Consider the following 17,135-nt stretch of genomic DNA (forward strand, 5'->3'; position numbering starts at 1 on the left):
AACCTTCGTTAGTGATAAACTAAACCATTATTGATTTAGGAATGTATCACACTGCGCTATACTATTGCTCAATCCTTGTTTCATTAAACTGTTAGACTGTAGTTAAAATCACAATTTGCCTTACCTTTAGGTCTTTCGAGAATTTATTTATCCACCAAAAACTTGTTTAATATTCTACAGAACTGATTGAAAATATAAAAAAGCGAATTAATTTTTGCTAAGTACATAAAATCATATGCGAGTTATTTTGGTTATAGGTCGCTCTAATTCTGGAAAGCTAGATTTTATTAAGGGTAAATATTAGTGTTCTATTTGCAATTACTAATTGAAAAGCTTTGACGGGTTCTTTACCGAAGGGGTTAGATGACGAGGCATTTAACAATGATCATTCTGGCTTGATTCATAAGTATAATATCAGAAATAAATATTTTGAAGCTTCGGTTGGTATTTGGATTGAAGAATATTCTAATTTAGCTGAAACTTTGGATGCTTATAGTTCTGAAGAAGCGAAGGAAGTTATTGATAGCTTAGGTGCCATTGTATATACTTTTCGAAGTTTTGATGAAGCTGAGTGGTCTCTTTTTAAAAATTTTATAGATAAACTACAGCTAGAGATTCCGGTAATTGGGTTGCACATGTCAGATGAAAAATTACTAGAACCACCTGATGTGTTTACCCCAGAATATATTTCTATCAGCGAGGAAGGAGTGAATGAATTCAATGGTAAAGTCAACCAATCTTCTATTTATTAACAAGTCTCTTTAGAGAAAGTAGGACTGGACCGTGTTCGAGAAATTCTCGATTGCTGCGAATGGAACTTGTCACAAGTTGATAAAAGTTTCTCGGAAGAAAAGGATGATGCCGGAGATTTCTATCTCCCGGAACGATTCAAAGGAAGTCCAGACATGCAATCGACGGATCTGGATAATTTGATGAAAGAAATGAACCAAATTAGAGGTTGGTAACTCCTTGAGTCGACTAAACTAACAACGAAATTTAGATGCTGACCTGGAAAAAAATGAGAAAAAGGCCAAGGCTTTAAATCTTTTAGAAAAATTGTTAGGCGATGAATTCGAGGAAAATGATTATGAATCGCTGTAGAAACAAGGCCTTTGTTCGTATCCGGAGAATACATGTTGTCGCTGGAGCACAAATTGATGTATAATAACTATTTGAGTTTGCAAGAAAGGTTCAATTAAGTTTTATCAAAGTATTTTTTACTAAAATCTAAATCTGCTGTATTGAAAGAGGACCTATTAGCAACTTAAAAAAAATTCGTAAGTAAAGCTCAGTCACAAATTGTGATAATTTTGGTCGTATTTCATTATTATAGACATTATAAATCCAACACAATGGACTACATTTTCAATGTACAAGGTTCGTCAATAAAATAATTCCCACATGGCATTTTTCGTATTTAAATAACGGCCACAGTCATTCACTAGACATTTTGACTGAGATCGTTTACTGGTTTTCAAAACTTTTGCACAAGAGCCACAATAGACGTGACCACACTTTGTTGCCCATAATGCAGATTTCTCTTTGCTTTTGGATGTTCCTAATGGTTCCTGACATCTTGGACAAACCATCAATGTATCATTGTTAAAGCTTCTAGTAAATCCAGATTTTGGAGGGCCTGGAGGCTTGTAAGACTGTTTTATATTTTCTAAAGAAGAAGTAAAATCATCATATGATTCTTCAAAATGGTTAGAGAAATATTCGTCGTCTGAACCGTTAGTCCATTCTGGATGTATAGCGTCAAATCTCATTCGGTTCACAATCAACTGGAAAAGAGAAGGGGATAAGGAATTAACAGAACTAAACTCAGGAAATGTCCTGGCAATCATTCCCATCAAATCTCGACGTGAAGAAGAACGACGAGTGGACACCTGAGGACCTAAGTAAATCATGTCTTCCAAATACGATAAATGATTTGAAGGAAAGTTACGAGACCGTTCATTCCTTCTCCGGTTCATACGCCTTCTTCGAGGACTTAGAACAGGAGATGATGGAAAGCTGTCATCAGGAATAGCATCCAAATCAATGATATTTGTTGAAGAAATAGAAGTTTCGACTGGTGGAGAAGGTGATCTCGTCAAATCAATTACACTGCTTTCATCTATTCCATTGCTTCCATTAAATTGCATTGATGTGTGAAAAAAGATACACAATTGTTTCCTGTCAAGTAATTGACAACGGGCAAAAAATTAAGTCGATTTATTTGTATATATTTTGGCCTTGCATATATTAACGAAACGGTATTATTTAATATAAAGCTCTAATGTATTGCTGTATATCAAAATACCGCAGACCAACAGTTCGGTGCATTTTTAAGGCAATGTCCAGTATGCTTTATTATTTATAAACTAATGGCTAGTAAAGAAACGTAAATTAGAAGTCGCATTTCTTTGTTTACACATTATCTTTATAAAAAGGAAATGACCTTATGTGATAATTTACTGAGAAGATCAAACGCCAAAGAAGATATGGCGAATAGAGGAATTTTACGAGCTTAATTTAGCAAGAAGAACCAAAAAAATATGCCTCTAGTAGACGATATGGATTTTTTATTAAAGCACAGAAAATGAATTTAAAATACTAGACGATATTTGATAGTACAATTGTTGAAGAATTAGGATTGTATTTATTAAATCCGCTAGATTCTGAAGTTAAACTTTCACAAATGAGTAATTGGAACATCAGCGCTTGAATATCAAGTTCCTGTCTTGAATTTTTTTGAGTATAAATATGATAAATCAAATAATGGATAACACTGCTTTTAGACCAGCATCAAAAGCGAGCGACATTAACAAAGATTCGTAAAGCCTTTAATCATCCCAAGACGAGGTTATAAACAATAACAATCGTGTTTATGGCAATAAGAGGGACTAAAATTTAAAATTAGAAATTATAAAGTTTTTAATACTTACAAGTCATGACAGTTCTTATAGCTCGAATTAAATGCAAAATTCGGCTTTTGATAGTATCTTGTCGATCACCAAATCCCAGGGCAGCACTTTGGGACCATCCAACTATTTTCAATAATTAGAACAACATATTTGGTTAAAATTGTAGTTCATACTTCTTCCTAAAAATCTATCCTCTGAAAGAATAGCAACCGCGTTTAAAAGCAATAAAGTGACTAACAAATTAGAAAGCTGCGTTCAAAAACATCTTACCATATAATATATTTCCAAACCCAAACATAATGCTCGATACTTTTTAATACAATTGAAGTTCAATATTTTTTTTTAAAGGTTTTGGTAGTGATTTAATGCCAGAATACAGCAGCATATTACGTATCGTTATGCAAGTTATGGTTTTCACCTTTGACTGAAAGCAAAAAGACTTCTATAAATTAGAAATTTACATGTTAGATAATAAAAAATCTCCTGAAAATAATAATGTATCAATTTCTTAGCTTCGAACATATTATTAGTGAACTGTTCAGTGTTTTTCAATTGGTATTAATAAAGTATTGTACCTAATTAGCTTGCATATTTTAGAATGTAAATAATTAAAGAAGGCTACCATAGTAAATTGCAAGCTTTGATTTGGTAATGAAAAAGCTAAATATTATACAAAAGGTTCGTCTATTCTAGTTGTAAACGAAGCAGGTAATTTACCAGCAATGGCTTAGAATTTCGGTATTTAGAGGACGAAGATAAACAAGAGCTTCTCTTATTCGAAGTTCAAAACCATTTCTTTAACACGTTTCCGTTCCATTATTTCTTCAGTTTGCTGATTCTTGGTAGACCTGACCAACGAAGAATGCGAGGGAATCTCTAAATATTGAGAACGCTGTTTATTTCCCCTTTTGGTCAATAAAGTAAACATCACGTGCGACGATTCGCTAGCTGATTCCTCATTTCTTGTCACATATGGAGAGCCTAGGCTAGAAGCTCTAAGAGGAAGTGGAACATCAAATCCCGGATTTTTCTCATGCATACGAGTCAGTAAGCTTTCATTAGTTAGGCGCTCAAACTCTTCATCAAGCTCTCTACTTAATTGCATTTCGTTATCAATATCTTCGTCTTCACTATCCAACAGATCAGACTCTTCCAATCCCGATGATTCCTCGTCTGTTTCAGATTCATCTGATATATCTTCCGGCAGATAAACACTTTCTTCATTCGAGCTAATATCACCATCATTAGCACCCTGGAATACTGGACGTGTATCATCTTCTTCCCAATCATCAGAAATGGCCTGAAGCCTTTCCGTTAGAGCATTCCTGGCTTCCTCATAATGCATGTATACTTTCATGCTAGGTCGCACATATCCTATCACGTCTTCAAATTCATAAAGCATATCTAAAGGCATTTCTGGTTGAATGAGAAAATAACACTGATAAGCTAATAGATATGTAAGCATCGTCTTTTTCGTTTTTGAACGGATGATTGATGGTCCACAAGTCTGCAAAACTACAACAATAAGTCTTAATCGAAACATGTCATTGTTAATATTGGTTAATGTTGACGCTTTCATGGTTAAAAAAGATTCAAATTTCTCTAATGGTAGTAAATGGAACAAAAAATTTGTAATTGCACGCACGTCGAGCATATGGATGACACAAAGTTCAGATATAAATCGAGCTTGTGCCAATCTTTTTTGCTTCTCCACATGATCGGAATTATTAACGGCTGAAAACAAACTTTCCAGTGTATCGTCAATCACATGAATACAGAATTCTGGATGGAACTTATAAAGCGCACTAAGCAGACGAGCAAGAGCATTTAAAGAATTATATTTTATATTCCAAACCTCCATAATTGTATTGTACAGAATTTGATAATCGTCTTTCCAATCAAACTTCCTAAGCAGTAAAAGGGTCGGAAAGACATTGTCATCTTTTAAACGAATTTGAATTAAATCGTACAAGAATTCCTCTTTCAATGATTTTTTTTTTGAAACTATGATACCACGCTTTGGCGGATTGACGAAGTGTAAAGCATTTTCTAGTACAAGCTGATCTTGAGAGGCAAGCGCAGAAGCCAATTTTTTTTTCTGAATGGCTTCTAAAAACGATTGCATTTGCAACTTGGTTTCCGGATAACGAAGAAGAAATCTCCCACAACTTTCTAAAAGTAATGCTAAAACTTCCAAGTCAAATGGTGTAAACTCATTTATACACAATTTATAGCATTCAAAAACCATGTGGAAAGGCATCAACTGAAATTTAGTAAGTTCAGAAATATAACGAACAATAAGCAATCTAGTATCGTATTCGTGCTTAGCTTTTCGATGAATCATCCTTTTGAACGAATGTCTTGCATGATCTACCAATGAAGTGGAAAACTCTGATGAAAGTTGAGAAAGAATACGTGCTAATCGAACATAATAAGGAACAAGGAAAGACGATGTCCTAGGGATAGTGCACAAAGCCTTTATAAGTCGATTCCTAGATGCCTTTGTATTTAAGTCGTAAAACTCCAAGGCCATTTCATTCGTGAGTTCTAAGGAAACCATGGAGGGTAATTTTAGCAAGAAGTTATCAACTCTTGAGCTTACTTGCGTTGTATTTAGATCGCCCGTTGAGTCCTTAAGATCATCTTCTTTTTTATTGTTTTCAGATGAAGAACGAATACCTTCCTGACTGGATTCGTAAATGCTACTTTTCATTTCAGCTATAGAACCTTCATTAAAATTTGGGAACACCTCGTAAAAAAAATATTGCTCTCTATCATCCCAAACTTGAGCCGTTTCAACATTGGCAGACTCACTCCTTTCGCCTGATGCATTAAACACGCTATTAGTTCCAGAGGAAGCCTTTTCCATAAAGTTGAGTTCCAAGAGATCTTCGGAAGCTTTTCTATTCAATACTTCTGAAAGAGAAGCATAAGAAGAAAATTCAGACTCGATCGATTTTGAAAAGTTAGCAAGGCGCTGGAATTTTTCATTGTTTGGATCTGCCCTTATAATGCTTTGCTCTTGATATTGTTTGTTTAATTCTTCAAAAAGAGATTTTCGCTTTTGGCAGTAGACCTCTAATTTGTCTACGTAGGAATTCAACGACTTTCTTAAATAAGTCCTCCACACAACCGGATTAAGGCGATTAACTAGTTCTAAAGTTTCTTTATCTTCAAAATCCTCTGTAGTGAAAAGTTCGCAAGAAAAAGTCCTCACCAAAGATGTCAAAACCGGTAACAAGAGAAACCCAAATCTTGTGTCCATAAGGTCATTGAATAGCAGAACCACCAAGGGTTTTTTTAAATTTTGCTCTTCAAACCATGGCTTACGAAACTTTTTATCATTCGAATCAGTAGAAGGTAAATAAGAGACGAAATCCTCAGGAGTGCCAACAACACCATTTAACCAAAACTCAATCAAAAACCTAAGGAGCGGTCTAACTTTGAGTAAATGAGAGGAACGGTCCTTTTCGGAAACTTCGTTTTCATTTTGCTTTAGTTCAAAGTATGATTCGTGACACAATGAGTATCCTGGGTTTGGGTATAAAGCACAGTATAAGTTGGCCAGCATGGGTCCAGTAAAAGCCGTGGAAAAACGCAGATTAAGAGCCCAAACAATTTTGACTGACGACAGTATGTCTTTAGTAGCTTTACATTTCATCATTCCTTCTACGATGGCGGCGGTAATTTCAGGAATGAACTTTTTCAAAGACAGGGTTTTTATTTCCTTTATAAAGGAATCGTAATTTTCAGAAGTTAATGAGGACTTACATCTTTTCATAAATGCTGTATTTTTCTTTAGAGAAGAATCCAGCTGGCTCTCAGTATGAAATATATTTTTGTCACCATCTTTGGCTCGGAAGGCAAGCTCTCTATTATCCAAATATTGATTAAGTTTTTTTATTTGTTCTTCTCTTGACATAATTTAACGAAATTGCATTGAAAAGCACTTCAATTCTCATATCTTGTTTAGAACACTAGTCGACGATAGTTGGCGTAAAGTGAGTAGATAAATTTGACACATGTCCTCTTCCACAACGAAATAATATTGTAAAGTAACTATGGCAAGTATCTTAAATTATACTGGTTTTTTTTTTTAAAAAAGAATAAACAGTATTGGATTATATTTTAGTTGCATAAATGCTATATTGTTGCTGCAGTTTCATATATTAGAGGAATAAATCAATTGGGGATGATTAGAAGCAATAGGAGGTTTGTGCATTGGTACAATTTAAACATAATTTGTTAGGCATGAAGAATAAAACAGTTAATACAGGTAGATGTATGCATCATCTTGATAAGGACCTTTTATGATTGACGAAAATATATCTACGGTTTCCACTTTTACGCTTACTGTTGATGTGTAACAATCTTAAATAAAAAGGAAAAAAAGGTAACAGTAGCAATTTATTGAAGCTATTAAGTGTGCTAACAGAAATTCAATACAATTGTTGATACTCAGAAAGGGTAATTAAGCAATACTCAGAAAACCATGTATTGCCTTCGAATAAATAAAACACTTTTATAAATAAATATCATATTCAACAAAAAATTGCTCAGATCGTTAAAACATTAGTCTAGGATACGAGAAATGTTTCTCTCCTTGTAGGTAGCAGCCTTTCCAGTATGATCGTTCAATATTTCATAACGAGTCTCCTCTCCGCTATCGTTTTTAATCACCTGCTGGATAACTCCTGTTGAGGTGCTGGTACCGCTAGGGCCACCAATCTTAAACCATTTGTTAATACTTAATCACAGTCGAAAAACTTCAAGACACAATTCGGTACACAAAATACAGTGTACTTAACTGACATGCCTGAATCAAAAATTCCTACTTACAGGATGGTATTCGACTTTGTTTCCTTTAGAATATTTGGTCATTTTTTAAACGATATGAATATTTATGATTTTAGTATGCAAACCTCCAAATTATATAGTTTTTTTATTATGAAAGTGGCAACTAAACCTCTTAAACAATTGCACATAATGTTGTCGTGAGTAAGACGTAAACCATCTAGACGTAATCAATGCCTTTGATAATTTTTGTGTGAAATCTGATACATGCAACCCTGCAGTACAACGTAGCACGTTTCATCACTTCGTGAAGACACATGGATAAATCGTTCATCATCCAACACTTCCATTTGAGAAGAAGCGGCGATTGACATAACTATAGTGAACGTAATAAATTGTGATTGAAAACCAAGTTAGTCTTGTTTTTTTACGTGGCATCGAAGTTATATCTATAGAAATGTAGTATAGAAAAAAAATGTGTGAGATTGAAAGATAGATAGATATTAATTCATTCCAACTTTTAAAACAATGGTAGTTTAGCGTAACGATTTTTCGTCATATTTACTCATCAACGAGAATAATTTTTCCCATTGAAAGTTATCTGGATGAGACCGGAGTTCGCTCATGAGGTTGCAAATACGAGGTTAGATTAAATCGACTTTCTCATTACTACCAGCATAAGAAAAGTGATCCTAAGCATTTTTTAAAACATTAGTGAACTTTTCGAATCAATGTACAGTGTTCCTACTTCGCACTTTAAAAGATTTAGTTGGGTAGGAAAAACAATGTCAATCCTAACAGTAATTAAACGGATGTAGAATTTGGAAAATCGACAAACATTGTCATAGTCAACTTTTTTATATGAATGTGTTTCCAATTCCCAATATTCTGGGTTCATACAAGGCTAATCCTTCATCAATAAGCTTCAATTACCTATCCTTGTTTATTATCGAGCATTTTCAGAACCTGGTAAAAGCTTCTAAAAATTCAAAAAATCGGTCACTCTTTTTTTTGGTTCGTGAATTATATTTTTGTTTTGCTTCCCCTAAAACGTTTGATGTGAAAGTTAAATAATACGGATAGTAAATTTTCTAAAATATCTCTTCTTCTGCCTTCAGCTACTTGGCTGTTTGGATGGATAAGTTATAAACCAATTAAATTTTTAGAAAAGAATATTTAACTATAGTAGTATACTTAGTCGGATAAACCTTTTTCTACTGTAGTTTAACCAACAATGTTTTACAAAGATTTTCAGTGCTATAATGCGATTAGGTTGTAAGTGTAATTTTATTTAAAAGTCTAAACTTATGATCATATTAAAATACGCACATTTCGTATATATACGTGCTCAGTTGATTAGTGAAGACGAACATATAAATGATGAACGCTATAGAACAAAAAGTATTAAACTGAGACAAGTGTTTGCTACACAGTTTGGTATCCGATTTAAGGATACGTAGAACTGCGGTGAGTTTTCCTTGTGGTCTATTATATTACAATACACAGGTTGTATAAGTAGCAACTGAGTATAGGTATTGTATTAACTGGGTTATAATGTTACCTATCACTAATATAGCTCATAACTGAACTGAGGAACGAGGTTCAGCAGTAGCTCTATTTATAGTATTCAGATAATATTGATCTTAATAGATTATCATTAAGATCAATCTCCATATCGTATCATACATGGTACGATATATAATTAGAACATGTGACATATAGTGATACGCAACGTAGTGTATCATAGCGTAGTGTAGTATTGCTGACATTAGTTCGCGACCTATCCCCATGCAAAAAATATTTTCGGCATTAGTGTTAAGAACGAGGTGCATACAACTTTCGCATTGCAAACAGCTAGTTGCATACTGCAAGTGTAATTTTTTTTAATTTAATAATTTAAGATGCTTCGTCGTGCTGTTAGGGAAAGAAGACAGTTCATTTATAAGAGAAATCAAGAACTTCAAGAAGCAAAACTCAATGAAAAACGACGTGCATTAAGAAAAGCATTGGAAGGTAACAAAGAATTGAACAAAGATTTGCAGGAAGACAGTCAACTTCAAAAGGATTATAAATATGATGAAAGCAGAGCAACTCAAGAAGAGACAGAAACCAACCTTGACGATGAGTACCACCGTCTGGGTGAGAGGGAGCCAAAAGTTTTAGTTACCACCAGTCGAGAGCCCTCATCTCGTCTAGCGCAATTTGCAAAAGAAGTACGTCTCTTGATTCCCAACTCATATCGACTCAATCGTGGTAATATCGTTGTCGGAAGCTTGGTAGAAGCCGCTCGTGCCAATGATATTACCGATATAGTCATTTTGCACGAACACAGAGGTATCCCTGATGGTCTTGTAATTTCTCATCTTCCTTATGGTCCTACCTTGTCATTTTCTTTACATAACGTGGTTCTTCGTCATGATATCCCTAATACTGGTACCATGTCAGAAGCGTATCCACATCTTATTTTTGAAAATTTGACTTCAAAGTTGGGAAAGCGCGTTAAAACAGCTCTTTCTGCTTTATTTCCTCCAGACCCTAAAGATACTACACCACGTGTGGTTACATTTGCTAACACTGATGATTATATCAGTTTCCGTCACCACATTTACGCCAAAACAGGCCCAAAGCAGATTATTCTATCTGAGGCTGGTCCTCGCTTTGAGATGAAACTATTTGAAATTACCCTCGGCACCGTTGATATGGTAGACGCTGATGTGGAATGGAAATTGAAGCCTTACCAGCGTCACAAACGTGATGTTTTAGCTGAATGAGCGTAGGTATGATGGGTATGGTCAAACGGTTATTTTAGGTTCATTTGGGATACAGGTAAATAATTACAATTCTTTTATGTATAGGCAAGGCCATTAGAGTGAATGGTATCTTTGATAAATAAGGAGGCAAAACTTTCTAGTATTAGTGGTTAATGGTTATACTATTCAAAACATTAGTGAAGTAGAACATATATCAGTAGCGATTGTACTTGGGTTCCTTTTTTATATTTTAATTAGTTTACTTGAGCAATGTTTATGTACAGCTTAAAGTTTAAGCACTGTATTTGTCTTTTTAAAAATACCAACCTTTTAACTTCGGACCTACGTTATTATGGTGAATATTCCAACCAAATGACATTCCATATTTTTCGCTAAACTTCTATTTTTTTGATTTCTTGATTTTCTTCTTCTTGTATTGCTTTTCAACTTCATCAATTTGGGCATCGGCAGCTTTTATTAGTTTTTCAGCAAATTCCGGATCGGTAATTTCTTTGCGTGAATATTCAACTATCGAACATTCATTTACAAGGACGGGTTGAGTAATCGAAGCAAATTCGGGACTGCAAATAGCATGAAAAAATGATTGAGCACCATGAATAGTACCTTTCAGAAGAAGCCACCAAAACGGCCAAAGTAACAAATAAAGAAATAATCCCCAAACCTTTCCAAAGGATACAACTCTTCGAAATCCTGGAGTTCGAACGACACCTGGATTTGCCATGATGGTATGTAAATTACACGGCATTTTGTCAGGTCGTTCATGAGCTTCAGCTTTTTTCTGAAAATCATAAAGATAAGTCATCAAGGCAAGTTTGGCATTTCCCACTACCTTCCAGGGACTTTTTCGAGGATATGGATGATTAGATAAATCAAGATCGTTGAAATCTATATTACCTAAAATATATGATGAACAGGTAGCTGCAACAATTCGTACTTCCCTGTGCCCGGGCTGACCATATATAACTGGGCGGAGAATCCTAAGTAGCTGGTATGGACCTAAGAAATTTGTAGCCCATTGCAACTCAACACCTTCCTCGGTAGTTTGCCTATCCATAAATGGAGGCAGTAAAACTCCACTGCACAAAACTATCATATCCAGCCTACGAATAGGAGTGCAATCAATCCACTTTGTAGCGAACTTCCTAACAGATAACATAGAGCTCAAGTCACAGACTTCAGTATAAATTAGTTGGTTTTTTGTACGCTTTCTAAGGTCCATTATGTAATCTACAGTAAATTGATCTGGCTCTGTACGAAGTAGAATAACAACTTGAGCTCCCAGAGAAGCTAATTTCTCTACGACAACTTGTCCTATTCCAGAACTTCCCCCAGTGACCATGACTACCATTCCGTTCATTTTACGCTCCCAAGTTGTTGTTCGTCCAGAAGTCCAGAATTTAAAGGCCGCAATTGTTGAAACCGCAATCGCAGCCTTTGTATATTGAGCCCAATGTGTAATTAGATGCTCATACTTAAATTGTGCTATGTGAGCAATAATTGGAATAGGCATATTTCGTTGATTTACAAAATCTGTTGATGGAGTTGGCAAAAGGCAGCTACATACCACTGACATTGAGGTATACTAAACTCGTCTTCATATTTAATTCTTAACAATCAAAAATTTAAAACTTTTTTTTATACAATTGTTTTAACTTTAGATGGATTTAATTGTACAATTATTTAATCGCTTGACTGCTAGTGCATATTACTAATAGCAACTAGCTCCATAAATTTGACAAAGATAGGATTGAATTGTTTTTGTATATATACATAATGTAATTTATGGACCGTAAAACAGATTGCTTACAAATTGGAAAGTAAAATAGACTGTTTATATGATATATATGTGAAATTTGAAGATATACTAAATACTTGTTTTAACATAGGAAAATTAAGTATGTGTATACTACAACATTTGACATATTATTTTTTATAATATTTCAAGAAACACTGTGATAGTATATAATTCGCATAGCAAATATAAATTATTACGGTCTGTCTTATTAGCACCTACCAGAAGTACAGCACTCAATGGTGAGGTATCGTTTTCCTTCTTTGCTTATTTATGGTACCTTCAAAAAGGCTGAAACTACATTGCACGCTTTAGCTTGATCTACCTAATGAGTCTATAAACATCATCGATATTTACGACAATTAGTGTTCTCTCAATACTTGCTTTACTATATTTGCCGCTCTGCACTATCAACCGTTATACCGAGATGTGCTAAGCTGCCCGCACTATTACTTAGCAAGTTTGAGCCACGAACAATCTGTTATTGCTGTCGAGAACCAAACTCTTTCTCAAATTGAATTTTATTGGAAAGGAGGATTTACAATACATTATTTTGCCATAATTTCAAACAATCAGAAGAATTGTGCCAAAGTTGTTATACTTCACCTGCTGCTTTTGTTTATTAGGAATTTTTGAAGGCCATTGGTTATTTGTTTGGTGACAATTTAGCTTACAAATAATAAAAAGATTTCTTTTGTTTCTTAATTTCGGTTTTTCTTTTCTTCTCTATTTTCATAACGATGTCTCGGTGGTGGAATTCCAATTCTCAGTTTGCTTCCGACATAGAAAAGGCTACATCGGAAACGCTTCCTGCTGGCTCTGAAGAAATTTCATTATATTTAGAAATTTCTGATCAAATACGTAGTAAGTCTGTTGATCCGAAATTTGCTATGCGTATTCTTAAATCCCGAATTGATCATTCGAATCCGAATGTTCAAATAATGGCATTGAAGTTGACAGATACCTGCGTTAAAAATGGGGGTTCCGGTTTTTTATTGGAAATAGCTTCTAGAGAGTTTATGGATAATTTGGTATCTATTCTACGATCTCCTGCAGGAATAGACGAAGACGTTAAAATGGTCATTTTACGATACATTCAGTCTTGGGCTTTGGCAGTTCCAGATACCAATTCTCCACTTAGTTATATTATTCATGTTTATCAAAATTTAAAAGACGGTGATTATGAGTTCCCTGAGCCTTCTCAGAACATTACTAGCAAATTTTTAGATACTGAAACACCGCCCGATTGGACAGATAGTGAAGTTTGTCTTCGTTGTCGTACACCTTTTACATTCACTAATCGTAAACACCATTGTAGAAATTGCGGTGGCGTGTTTTGCAATCAATGTTCTTCAAAAACACTTTCTCTTCCTCACCTTGGAATTAACCAGCCTGTTAGGGTATGCGACAGTTGTTATTCATTACGTACGAAACCCAAAGGTTCCAAATCAAGAGCGCGAAATGAAAGGAAATTCCATGCGAAGACTAGAAAGACACCCTCTAAACCCGTAACTAATAATGAAGACGAAGATATCAAAAGAGCTATTGAGCTTTCCCTCAAAGAAATGCCTCAATCACGAGAACCTCCATCTTATGAAAGACCTTCAGAGGCCAATGTAGTTATTAGTCAAGACCAACATCTTACAGAAGACGAAGATGAAGAGCTTAAACGTGCTATTGCTATCAGCCTTGAGGAAGCACAGAAGTCATCTCAAAAGGATGACAATGTTACGGCACCTAACAATATGAATATTTCTTACCCTAGTGTTCCAGCTCACACCGTTTCAACTGATATTCGATCATCTCCTTTCTCTGGTAGGCCGAGTGATAATCCTTCTACTTTAATTTCTACTGCGGATGCTGATAACATCACTTTATATGCTACTTTGGTGCAAAAGTTAAAAAAGCTACCACCTGGGTCTATTTTTACGGAATATCAGCTACAGGAACTCCACGAAAATATGGGTGTTATGCGAACTCGTATGATGCGATCGCTTGGTGAAACAATGAGTAAATATAACGGGCTAATTCAAGCTTTGCAAAAGCTCCAAACTTGTATGCGATTGAATGATGCTCTAATAGAACAAAGACTTTCATCCACGTATGCACATCATTATATTGATTCTAGCATGGATTCAAACCGATCAATTGAACCTGAGCCGGATGTAATTAGCACTGTGAGGAATAGTTCAACCATTCCCCAGGCTTCGTCTTCTTCTGTCCCGAAAATCGTTGTCGATTCGTCTCCGGTAACAGAAAATCCCCCTAGTCATTCTGATGTGATGGGTCAGAAAGATACTATCTCCAGTTATTACTCGACGGATACAGACGTTTCTGCGAATGTAATGGGAAATCGACACGATGAAGTTGTATTTTCTGACACCGCATCTGGTGAAAAGAATACAAAATTAAATATCGATGAAAGTACCAACTATTATAATACTGATTCAATCGATAAAGTTGGAGAGCCTTTTGACGAAATTTCCTCTGGTTATGATGATTTAATGAATGGCAATGATAAGCAAGGTAATGATATTCCTGAAGTTCAAGAAGCATCTTTAATCGAGCTTTAGGTTTTAAACATCTTATAATACATATTAAATACTTAGATCAATTTATCGACAATGCATGTCTGTTTACGATCCTTTTAATATTTTTTTGTTTTTCAAAATTGATCAATTGTAACCTAAAATTCAGAATGGTGAATACATACGTAAACTAAACTAATAAACGACTATAGACTCCGAACCTGGGTAGTTATTTGTAAATCAAGCGCTCTCAGTCTCCACAGTTGCGGCAGAGACTGCTTCATTTGAAAAAGCCTCCTTGGAGTTTTTCCAGTCAACAGTTGAAGCATCAAAAGGTGAAAATTTGAGGTAACACATATCTTGAGGAAATGTCGTAGCGAAAATCATTTGAGTATCAGAGTCAGGGGTTCTTTTATGTTTCCAATCAAGCATGATACTGGCCTTTCCAATGCAAGCAATTAAATGATTAACGGCATAACGCTGGCCCAAACATACATGAGGACCATTACCAAAAACCATCCAATTCTTAGGACTTTGCTCGGCAAGACCATTTGGTGCCCAGCGGTCAGGATTAAATGTTTCTGGCTCTGGATAAACCTTAGAATCGTGAAGTGCACCATAGAGGGTAGGAATAACCATGGCATCCTTGGGTACTGTGTAGTCAGGAGTAATAGGGAAAGCTTTCTTAACACGATAAGGAACCATCAATACAGGAGGACGAAGACGTAAACATTCCTTAACAACGGCACGGGTATAAGTCATCTTTTCCATCAAGTCCAAGCTGAGTGGGACATCAATGTCTCCTTTGCGAATACGAAGCTGTTCTTCACGAACCTTCTGCAAAACATCAGGATGATCAGCCAAAAGTTGAAAGAGCCAAGTCATAGCACTAGAAGTAGCGTCTTGGGAAGCAAATAAAAATGACAAAAACGTAAGTGAAATTTCCTCATCAGAAAACTCGCGAATAAGGACACTAGGCTTCTCAGCCCCCTCTTTATTTTCAGATTTGTATTTACGAGTTTCGATCATTTCATGAATCCATTCTTCCATCATGCAAGCAGGGGCATTACCAGCCTCCATGTTCTTACGGGATTCAGCAGCAGCCTTCATAAAGTAGCGCATAACGACTTTGCGTGATTGAATACCGTACCAAACTTTGGTAAACGGCAATACGATAGGGAAGTTAACCAACTCCATAGCAGCAGTAATCTTCCAATATTCGTCAGCAATGTGCTTAATAGCATCGTCGGAGATATAGTAACCGCAAAATGTGCGACAAGAGGTAGCAACATTTATGTCACGGAATGGAATCATATATTGAGCATAGTCATCTTTACTATGAGCGAGGAATTCTTTGAAATATTTGTTATAAACAGCTTCTTGGGCTGGTAAATAAGACGCAAGAGCACGGGTAGTGAATAAACCATTGAGTCCTTTACGGTACTCAATGTGATCGCGACCATCAAGAAAAACCCAATTCGTGTGTTTTAGAATTTTCTTTCCAGCATCAACAACGCAGGGTTGAACATAACTTGGAGAATTTAAAATCTTACGGGCCAAATCGCGTTCGGAAGCGATAACAACAAATTTGTGGAAAACAGAAACACAAGAAAGGGGTCCGGTTTGCCATTTAGCATTGTATTTCTCAAAAGTTGGTTTCATACTATCCAAGAAAGATCCCATGAAAGGGATCTTAAATCTAGGTCCAGGGATATGCCCCTTTTGCATCTGATACGAGACTAAAAAAATGTTAGAATCACACGGTACATATCAATAGACTAAATAAACATTGAGAATAAAGAATTAGCAACTCATAAATCACAATTAAAATCCATGGTAAATATGAGATCGTAGTAAATTTATCATTAAAACGAATGATTTGATCACTAGGCTCCATTGATAAAGTTGGCACAGAGTGACATTGTCACCAGTTCCCGAATAGCAGATTCGTTCGCATCAGCAAAGCGAAAGTAGATAAATTAATTACTTAAATCGAGAGAAAATGATGCTTTTCATCGTGGTATTTATGCAGCAGTTGATACAAAAAAATAATTCTCAATCTTTAACATACTTTGATCATAAGCAATGCAGACAGCCAAAAGGGCGAAGCAAATTGTCCATTTCGAATATTCAATTTCGTATCCCAGCACCCGAATAACGTTTCGGGCTGCAGGAATCAAAGTCTCAGTTTGATTCATCTCCATCGTTTTAAAGGAAGGAGCACGATGAATGAATCAACAAATCCAACTCGTTGGGTATTGGTGAAGGAAAAGTCCTTGTCGGGCTATCGGTCTTATATAGAAAATTACCGACACGCAATTATACGCTCCGAAATGAGATA

The 17,135-nt window shown here is 35.5% G+C and overlaps 9 protein-coding genes, 6 long non-coding RNA genes and 1 other non-coding gene across 16 annotated transcripts, besides 1 other annotated feature; 9 read left to right on the forward strand and 7 right to left on the reverse strand.

Annotated features, from left to right (window-relative positions):
• Positions 1-112: 112 nt before the first annotated feature.
• irc6 (recombination protein Irc6) lies at positions 113-2,316 on the forward strand. The gene is made up of 4 exons (NM_001019210.3): positions 113-293; positions 334-723; positions 766-957; positions 1,001-2,316. The coding sequence occupies exons 1-4, from the start codon at positions 236-238 to the stop codon at positions 1,099-1,101; spliced, it is 741 nt and encodes a 246-aa protein (NP_593781.1). The 5' UTR covers positions 113-235; the 3' UTR covers positions 1,102-2,316.
• On the reverse strand, positions 257-2,197 carry rfp1 (SUMO-targeted ubiquitin-protein ligase subunit Rfp1). The gene has a single exon (NM_001019211.3). It carries the CDS (start codon positions 2,145-2,147, stop codon positions 1,383-1,385), a length of 765 nt encoding a protein of 254 aa, NP_593782.1. The 5' UTR covers positions 2,148-2,197; the 3' UTR covers positions 257-1,382.
• A 47-nt stretch (positions 2,317-2,363) lies between the features above and the next one.
• Positions 2,364-3,298, forward strand: SPOM_SPNCRNA.3109. Its single transcript, NR_192477.1, has one exon. It is a non-coding gene; the product is annotated as a non-coding RNA (long non-coding RNA).
• yos1 (transport protein Yos1) lies at positions 2,669-3,273 on the reverse strand. The gene is made up of 4 exons (NM_001019212.3): positions 3,180-3,273; positions 3,083-3,142; positions 2,931-3,032; positions 2,669-2,888 (listed from the first exon to the last, which is right to left on the reverse strand). The coding sequence occupies exons 1-4, from the start codon at positions 3,205-3,207 to the stop codon at positions 2,833-2,835; spliced, it is 246 nt and encodes an 81-aa protein (NP_593783.1). The 5' UTR covers positions 3,208-3,273; the 3' UTR covers positions 2,669-2,832.
• A 165-nt stretch (positions 3,299-3,463) lies between the features above and the next one.
• upf2 (nonsense-mediated decay protein Upf2) lies at positions 3,464-6,949 on the reverse strand. The gene has a single exon (NM_001019213.2). The coding sequence runs from the start codon at positions 6,829-6,831 to the stop codon at positions 3,682-3,684; it is 3,150 nt and encodes a 1,049-aa protein (NP_593784.1). The 5' UTR covers positions 6,832-6,949; the 3' UTR covers positions 3,464-3,681.
• SPOM_SPNCRNA.3110 lies at positions 6,254-7,796 on the forward strand. The gene has a single exon (NR_192478.1). It is a non-coding gene; the product is annotated as a non-coding RNA (long non-coding RNA).
• prl65 lies at positions 7,321-7,916 on the reverse strand. Its single transcript, NM_001356065.2, has 2 exons — positions 7,749-7,916; positions 7,321-7,637 (listed from the first exon to the last, which is right to left on the reverse strand). The coding sequence occupies exons 1-2, from the start codon at positions 7,788-7,790 to the stop codon at positions 7,482-7,484; spliced, it is 198 nt and encodes a 65-aa protein (NP_001343109.1). The 5' UTR covers positions 7,791-7,916; the 3' UTR covers positions 7,321-7,481.
• SPOM_SPNCRNA.3111 lies at positions 7,917-8,880 on the forward strand. Its single transcript, NR_192479.1, has one exon. It is a non-coding gene; the product is annotated as a non-coding RNA (long non-coding RNA).
• A 91-nt stretch (positions 8,881-8,971) lies between these two features.
• On the forward strand, positions 8,972-9,058 carry SPOM_SPNCRNA.286. Its single transcript, NR_150699.1, has one exon. It is a non-coding gene; the product is annotated as a small non-coding RNA, LTR proximal (non-coding RNA).
• A 64-nt stretch (positions 9,059-9,122) lies between these two features.
• Positions 9,123-9,471: an LONG TERMINAL REPEAT.
• Positions 9,472-9,544: 73 nt separating this feature from the next.
• Positions 9,545-10,653, forward strand: imp4 (U3 snoRNP-associated protein Imp4). Its single transcript, NM_001019214.3, has one exon. It carries the CDS (start codon positions 9,605-9,607, stop codon positions 10,472-10,474), a length of 870 nt encoding a protein of 289 aa, NP_593785.1. The 5' UTR covers positions 9,545-9,604; the 3' UTR covers positions 10,475-10,653.
• Positions 10,654-10,755: 102 nt separating this feature from the next.
• SPOM_SPNCRNA.3113 lies at positions 10,756-12,102 on the forward strand. Its single transcript, NR_192480.1, has one exon. It is a non-coding gene; the product is annotated as a non-coding RNA (long non-coding RNA).
• pbr1 (putative dehydrogenase) lies at positions 10,828-12,028 on the reverse strand. Its single transcript, NM_001019215.3, has one exon. The coding sequence runs from the start codon at positions 11,982-11,984 to the stop codon at positions 10,854-10,856; it is 1,131 nt and encodes a 376-aa protein (NP_593786.2). The 5' UTR covers positions 11,985-12,028; the 3' UTR covers positions 10,828-10,853.
• Positions 12,103-12,758: 656 nt separating the features above from the next.
• On the forward strand, positions 12,759-14,919 carry sst4 (ESCRT 0 complex subunit sst4). Its single transcript, NM_001019216.3, has one exon. It carries the CDS (start codon positions 13,007-13,009, stop codon positions 14,837-14,839), a length of 1,833 nt encoding a protein of 610 aa, NP_593787.1. The 5' UTR covers positions 12,759-13,006; the 3' UTR covers positions 14,840-14,919.
• On the reverse strand, positions 12,802-13,932 carry SPOM_SPNCRNA.3114. The gene has a single exon (NR_192481.1). It is a non-coding gene; the product is annotated as a non-coding RNA (long non-coding RNA).
• A 33-nt stretch (positions 14,920-14,952) lies between the features above and the next one.
• Positions 14,953-17,057, reverse strand: erg5 (C-22 sterol desaturase Erg5). Its single transcript, NM_001019217.3, has 2 exons — positions 16,866-17,057; positions 14,953-16,533 (listed from the first exon to the last, which is right to left on the reverse strand). The coding sequence occupies exons 1-2, from the start codon at positions 16,996-16,998 to the stop codon at positions 15,035-15,037; spliced, it is 1,632 nt and encodes a 543-aa protein (NP_593788.2). The 5' UTR covers positions 16,999-17,057; the 3' UTR covers positions 14,953-15,034.
• On the forward strand, positions 15,101-16,605 carry SPOM_SPNCRNA.3115. Its single transcript, NR_192482.1, has one exon. It is a non-coding gene; the product is annotated as a non-coding RNA (long non-coding RNA).
• Positions 17,058-17,135: the final 78 nt, after the last annotated feature.

Source organism: Schizosaccharomyces pombe (genome assembly GCF_000002945.2).
Source record: "Schizosaccharomyces pombe strain 972h- genome assembly, chromosome: I".
In the NCBI taxonomy this organism is placed as follows: Eukaryota; Fungi; Ascomycota; class Schizosaccharomycetes; order Schizosaccharomycetales; family Schizosaccharomycetaceae; genus Schizosaccharomyces; species Schizosaccharomyces pombe.